The following is a 6,818-nucleotide window of genomic DNA, read 5'->3' as shown; positions in this document are numbered from 1 at the left end:
ATCCCATCATATGTGCCTATAATCTTTGTTTAATCTCTTCCTGACCACCTCCCCCTTCCTTCTGAAATTCATCAGTCCATGCTTCTGGTTCTTCTTTATTCTCATCAGTTTATTTTGTTCATTAGATTCCATATTTGATTAAGATGATTTTTAGATCAATTGTTGCTGGATATGTATTTATTGCCATTTTCTTGTTTCTTCTTCTTCTTCTTCTTCTTCTTATTCTTCTTCTTTTTCTTTATTTTCCTTCTTCTTCTTCTTCTTCTTCTTCTTCTTCCTCTTGCCATTTCATATTGATTTGTTGGTGATGAACTCCTTTAGCCTTCTCTTCTCTGTGAAGCTCTTTATCTGACCCTCCACTCTTAATGATAGCTTTGCTGTGTAGTGTCATCTTGGTTGTAGGTCCTTGCTTTGCATCACTGCCACTTCCTTCTGGTCTGCAAAGTTTGTGTTGAGAAATCAGCTGACAGTGATATATGCGGTATCTTTTAGGTAACTGCTTTTCTTACTGCTTTTAAGATGATATCTTTGTCTTTAATCCGTGGTGTTTTCATTATGATGTGTCTTGGTGTGGGCCTCCTGGGGTTCCTCTTGCTTGGGACTCTGTAATTACTGGATTTGTAAGTATATTTCTTTCACCAGGTAGGGGAAGATTTCTGTCACTGTATTTTCCAAAAGCTTTTCAATATCTTGCTCTGTCTCTTCTCCTTCTGGCTCCTCCATAATGTGAATGTTGGTACCCTTGAAGTTGTCCCAGAGGCTCCTTACACTATCTTCATATTTTTAGATTCTGTTTGCTTTTCTGATTGGGCGTTTTATGCTTCCTCATATTCCAAATTGCTGATTTAATTCTTGGCATCCTGTATTCTAATGTTGAATCCCTGTTAATGATTCTTTATTTCAGTTAGTGTATGTGTAATTTCTGACTGGTTCTTTTTCGTGTCTTTGATGTTCTAAGATTCTTGAAATTCTCATTAAGCCCCTTGAAGCTCTTATTAAGATCCTTGAGCAACCTTATAACCATTGTTTTGAACTCAGTATGTAGTAGTTTGTTTGCTTCCATTTCATTTAGTTCTTTTTCAGGAGCTTTCTTCCTTTCTTTCATAGGGGACATTTTTCGTTGTGTCTGCATTTTGGCTGCTTCCCTGTGCTTGTTTCTATGTATTATGTGGAGCTGCTATGTCCACTGGAATTGGGAGGGTAGCCTTGCATAGTAGGTGTCTTGTAGGGCCCAGTGGCTCAGCCTCCCCAGTTACCTGAGCTGGGCCCTGTACGTGCGCCCATGTGTGGGCTGTGTGCACTGTCTTGATGTAGTTGAGCCTTGATTGCTATTGGCATCACTAGGAGGAATTGACCTCCAGGCCAATTGGTTGTGAGGACCAGCTGTGACTATAATGGAGGAGCTGCTGTGCAGGAGGCACTCCTATGGAGCAGGACTTGCTTCAGCGGGGCTTTGGTGCTCACTGAGTCTGTCCCTTGAGTGTGTCTCTGCTGGATGTGTAGAGTTGTAATCTGGTATTGTCTGAAGCTGTTCACTGGGTACAGTCATTCTGGGACCTCCAGGGAGGTATAAAGTCAAGTACTTATTGGGGCACCTGAGAGGAGCTACAGAGTGATCTTTAATTTTTTTTAAATTAAATCTTTATTGTTCAGATTATTACATTTGTTCCTCTTTTTTCCCCCCATAACTCCCCTCCTCCCACTTCCCACCCCACCCTCCGCCCTCACTCCCTACCCACTGTCCTCATCCATAGGTGCACGATTTTTGTCCAGTCTCTTCTCGCATCCCCCACACCCCTTTCCCCCCCAAGAATAGTCAGTCCATTCCCTTTCTATGCCCCTGATTCTATTATAATCACCAGTTCATTCTGTTCATCAGATTATTTATTCACTTGATTTTTAGATTCACTTGTTGATAGATGTGTATTTGTTGTTCATAATTTGTATCTTTACCTTTTTCTTCTTCTTCCTCTTCTTAAAGGATACCTTTCAGCATTTCATATAATACTGGTTTGGTGGTGATGAACTCCTTTAGCTTTTCCTTATCTGTGAAGCTCTTTATCTGACCTTCAATTCTGAATGATAGCTTTGCTGGATAAAGTAATCTTGGTTGTAGGTTCTTGCTATTCATCACTTTGAATATTTCTTGCCACTCCCTTCTGGCCTGCAAAGTTTCTGTTGAGAAATCAGCTGACAGTCGTATGGGTACTCCCTTATAGGTAACTGACTTTTTTTCTCTTGCTGCTTTTAAGATTCTCTCTTTGTCTTTTGCTCTTGGCATTTTAATTATGATGTGTCTTGGTGTGGTCCTCTTTGGATTCCTTTTGTTTGGGGTTCTCTGCGCTTCCTGGACTTGTAAGTCTATTTCTTTCACCAGGTAGGGGAAGTTTTCTGTCCCCCTCCCATCTCACCGAGGCAGAGCAGGGCCGTGAGGGTGGCGGTCATGGCGTCTCCTCTCTTTACACCTCGCTGTGCAGATGCAGGAGGCCACAGTGTCCTCAGAATAGACAGACACATAGGGTGTGGCCCCTGGGAGACTGGCCCTCCCTGTGACAGGGCTCTCACCTCAGCAGCCCCACAGAAAGGGGAACATTCACTACCCAGAGGCCTGCATCTTGTTTCCATGGTGAAGCAGGAAATAGACCCAGAGCCTCCTGAGACACCCCAGGCAGGTGAGGTGACCCAGGGCACATCCTTCCCTGTCAGAGCCTCCCCCACGGGGTCTCCTTCCTCCTCAGCCCGTCCATCAGCACCTCCCTGGGGTCCTCACCATGGACAGTGTCACCTGAACCCTGGAGACGCTTCAGGAAGACGTGGGTCCCTGTGGCCTGCAGAGCTCAGATCAGCAGGGACAAGCTCACTTCTTACTGTGCAGCTCAGGGCGATGTCCCTGTGACAATGAGCACAGAGGGAAATGCAGGGAAATAAGGGAAGGAAACACGTCACTTCTCCTGGCCCTGACTGTGGCTTTATTTCTCTCACAGCTGCCTTCGAGGACTTCTCTTTTTTTCGTAGCCACAGCATCTACCGCCGCTTCTTGGGGACAAACTTCTGAATCATTTTTCCTCCTCAGTGCCCCTTGCTTCCTGTGTTAAAGTTTCCTCCTCACCCTGTGATCCAGCCTTCAAGCTTTAGGGTACATTGATTTGGGTTGGAGTTCTGATTTTGACTTAAAAAAATAAAATATTTATTAATTATGTAATATATTTACTGATTTATTTATTTATTAACATTATTTTTTGCTGCCTACAAGAGACCCGTGAAGTTCTTATCAAGATCCTTGAGCAACATTATGACCATTGTTTTGAGCTCTGTATCTAGTGGTTTGTTTGCTTCCATTTCTTTAAGTTCTTTTTCTGGAGATTTCTTCCTTTTTTTTCATTGGGGATATGTTTCTTTGTCACTGCATTTTGGATTCTTCCCTGTGCTTGCTTCTAGGTATTATGTAGAGCTTCTGTGTCCCCTGGAATTGGTAGGGTGGCCTTGCATAGTAGGTGTCCTGTAGGACCCAGTGGCTCAGCCTCCCCAGTTACCTGAGCTGGGCACTCTAGGTGTGCCCATGTGTTGGCTGTGTGCACTATCTTGTTGTAGTTGAGCCTTAATTGCTATTGGTGTCTCAGGGAGGAATTGACCTCCACGCCAATTAATTGTGAGGACCAGTTGTGAATATAATGGAGGAGCTGCTGTGCAGGAGGCACTCCTATGGAGCAGGACTTGCTTCAGTGGGGCTTTGGTGCTCACTGAGTCTGCCCCTTGAGTGTGTCTCTGATGGATGTGTAGAGTTGTAATCTGGTATTTTCTGAAGCTGTTCACTGGGTACAGTCGTTCTGGGCCTCCAGGGAGGTGTAAAGTCCTGGGTCACCTGAGAGGAGCTACAGAGTGATCTGCAGATGGCTGCTACTTGTGTTGGCCTTGGAAGTGCCCAGGGCAGGCCAAGCCGTGATGCCAGGCAGGCTGCTGCTAATGGCAGGGATTTAGTCTCTTATTGAGTGTTATGGGGCACAGGGAAACCAGCTGCTGCTTGTTTGAGAGATTTTAGGAAAGTCTGAGTCCTGAGCAAGGACAGGCCATTCTTATGGAAAAAGGTGCTGCAAAGGTGGGGCTCCGAAAGGGTGGGACAGGGTTACCACCGAAACTGTATTTCATGAAATGTTAAAGGGTCTTTTGGGAGAAGAAGAAGAGGAAGAAGAAGAAGAAGAAGAAGAAGAAGAAGAAGAAGAAGAAGAAGAAGAAGAAGAAGAAGAAGAAGAAGAAGAAGAAGAAGAAGAAGAAGAAGAAGAAGAAGAAGAAGAAGAAGAAGAAGAAGAAGAAGAAGAAGAAGAAGAAGAAGAAGAAGAAGAAGAAGAAGAAGAAGAAGAAGAAGAAGAAGAAGAAGAAGAAGAAGAAGAAGAAGAAGAAGAAGAAGAAGAAGAAGAAGAAGAAGAAGAAGAAGAAGAAGAAGAAGAAGAAGAAGAAGAAGAAGAAGAAGAAGAAGAAGAAGAAGAAGAAGAAGAAGAAGAAGAAGAAGAAGAAGAAGAAGAAGAAGAAGAAGAAGAAGAAGAAGAAGAAGAAGAAGAAGAAGAAGAAGAAGAAGAAGAAGAAGAAGAAGAAGAAGAAGAAGAAGAAGAAGAAGAAGAAGAAGAAGAAGAAGAAGAAGAAGAAGAAGAAGAAGAAGAAGAAGAAGAAGAAGAAGAAGAAGAAGAAGAAGAAGAAGAAGAAGAAGAAGAAGAAGAAGAAGAAGAAGAAGAAGAAGAAGAAGAAGAAGAAGAAGAAGAAGAAGAAGAAGAAGAAGAAGAAGAAGAAGAAGAAGAAGAAGAAGAAGAAGAAGAAGAAGAAGAAGAAGAAGAAGAAGAAGAAGAAGAAGAAGAAGAAGAAGAAGAAGAAGAAGAAGAAGAAGAAGAAGAAGAAGAAGAAGAAGAAGAAGAAGAAGAAGAAGATGGAGGAGAATGAGGAGGAATAAATATGAGTGATAAAATTGCAATTAATAGGTATCCATCAACATTTGAATCTAAAGATCAAAATAAATGTACAAGCCGAATGGATACAAAGTCATAGATTCAGAGAACAACTTGGTTCTCACCAGATGAGTGGGGAGTGGGGGCTGGGTGAAAAAGGTGAGGGGATTAAGAAGTACAAATTACCCTGGCTGGTTTGGGTCAGTGGATAGAGCATCGCCCTGCAGACGGAAGGGTCCCAGGTTTGATTCCAGTCAAGATCACAATCCCCAGGAGAGAGCGTGCAGGAGGCAACCAATCAATGATTCTCTCTCATCATTGATGTTTCTCTCTCTCCCTCTCCCTTCCTGTATAAAATCAATAAAAATATATATATATTTTTAAAAAGATGTACAAATTGAATGGGATGTAAGTACATCATAAGGAACATAGTCAATAATATTCCAATATCTATGTATGGTGTCCAATGGGTATAAGATTTACCAGGATGATCACTTAAAACATTATATAATGTCTAATCACCATGAATTGTATGAATTGTATGTCAACTGTAGATGAAAAATAAAAAATGATTTAAAATCTTTAAAGGTTAAAAGCTACTTAACAGAAAACTCCTACTTAAATAAGAGGTGGTAACTATTAAAATTTCACTTATTTTTCACTTATTACCAAACATTAAAAGATTAATGGACTGGCTCAAGGGATAGATCAAAGGACACCTGCCAATAAAACCAAATGTAAGCAGCCATACAATCTGATCTCAAACAAAATCATTAAAAGGTATGTTGTATGAATAAAGAATGTGTTGTTATTATTTAATAAAATCAGCTGATTGCTATGTAAATATTCAACAATATGATGCAATAATGTGTTATAAAATTCATTTTAGTTTTTAAAATACTATATTAAACGCACAGTCATCACATGTCCTTGAAATACATAAGGTCTGTACATAATTGGAGACTCAACTGAACATTTATAAGATAAATGAAATGGGTGAAAAAAACTTTTTTTAATAAGAGCGAATGACACAAATGCCTGGTCTAGTAGTACAAATTATTAATCTTTGTATTATTTATATTACATAAATATGGATAAAGTTATTTGTAATGTATAAATAAGGTAATATAAATAGCAGCAGGAAAAATTTGTGTGTTTAAGACTAATATTGTACCTATAATATTTAACATTTATTAGGCTAAATAGATAGTCTCTTTACATCTGTTCAAACTGCTCTCCTGTACATTATGTACCCTGAGTAGGTTGCAATTAGTTAGCAGTCAGACCTAAGAAGATATGAAAAGTCTCCAACCAGCCTGAAATAAGTGATATGCTAAATCAGAAAATAGGTGCTTGAATTTATGCATTATTAAGAAAGAGAATGATGGACTTACATCAAAACTTGGAGGCTGTCAGAGAGGCAGAGTAGACATCCTGAGAGGCATCAGCAGGATTGCAGAATAAGTGATTTCTACAATCACACCTGAATTCCACATCAATTTTGACCACCACCCACAGATGAGGGCTCCCTTGTGGAAGTCTGGGAGTCTAGTAGAGAAATTATAGCCTTTGGCTTGAGCACAAAAATTGAGGATAGACACATTAAAGAGGATATGAAGACCAGTTTCCTTTGGAACCAACCCCAATCTGGAACTACTCCTGGGATGTGACCTAAAACCGCCACCTAATGTTGGTGAACCCCATCTCTGAAATCACCCCACATCCACAATGCTGGGTTTCATGCCAATTCACATTCTAGGGCCATTGTGGGTCAGAAGTTCTCATGGGCCCAGATCAAATTCTGAATTGTATTTCAGGCCATATGCTTCCTTCAGAGCCCCGATTTGTCACCTGGAAAGACTCACTGTGGGATTGCACTCAGGT

The 6,818-nt window shown here is 40.9% G+C and overlaps 1 protein-coding gene across 1 annotated transcript in view; it reads right to left on the bottom strand.

Annotated features, from left to right (window-relative positions):
- LOC102238779 (leukocyte immunoglobulin-like receptor subfamily A member 6) overlaps positions 1 to 2,898 on the bottom strand; it is an 8,446-nt gene extending 5,548 nt beyond the window's left edge. The window contains exon 1 of the mRNA XM_014542900.1: positions 2,412 to 2,898. Within this exon, the coding sequence (XP_014398386.1) occupies positions 2,412 to 2,625 (214 nt within the window). The 5' untranslated portion in view covers positions 2,626 to 2,898. The remainder of the gene's footprint in view (positions 1 to 2,411) is intronic.
- Positions 2,899 to 6,818: the final 3,920 nt, after the last annotated feature.

This window comes from Myotis brandtii, unplaced genomic scaffold (genome assembly GCF_000412655.1).
Source record: "Myotis brandtii unplaced genomic scaffold, ASM41265v1 scaffold3147, whole genome shotgun sequence".
Classification (NCBI taxonomy): domain Eukaryota; kingdom Metazoa; phylum Chordata; class Mammalia; order Chiroptera; family Vespertilionidae; genus Myotis; species Myotis brandtii.
The sequence above is the reverse complement of the archived record's forward strand: the minus strand, read 5'-3'. Positions and strand labels throughout refer to the sequence as shown.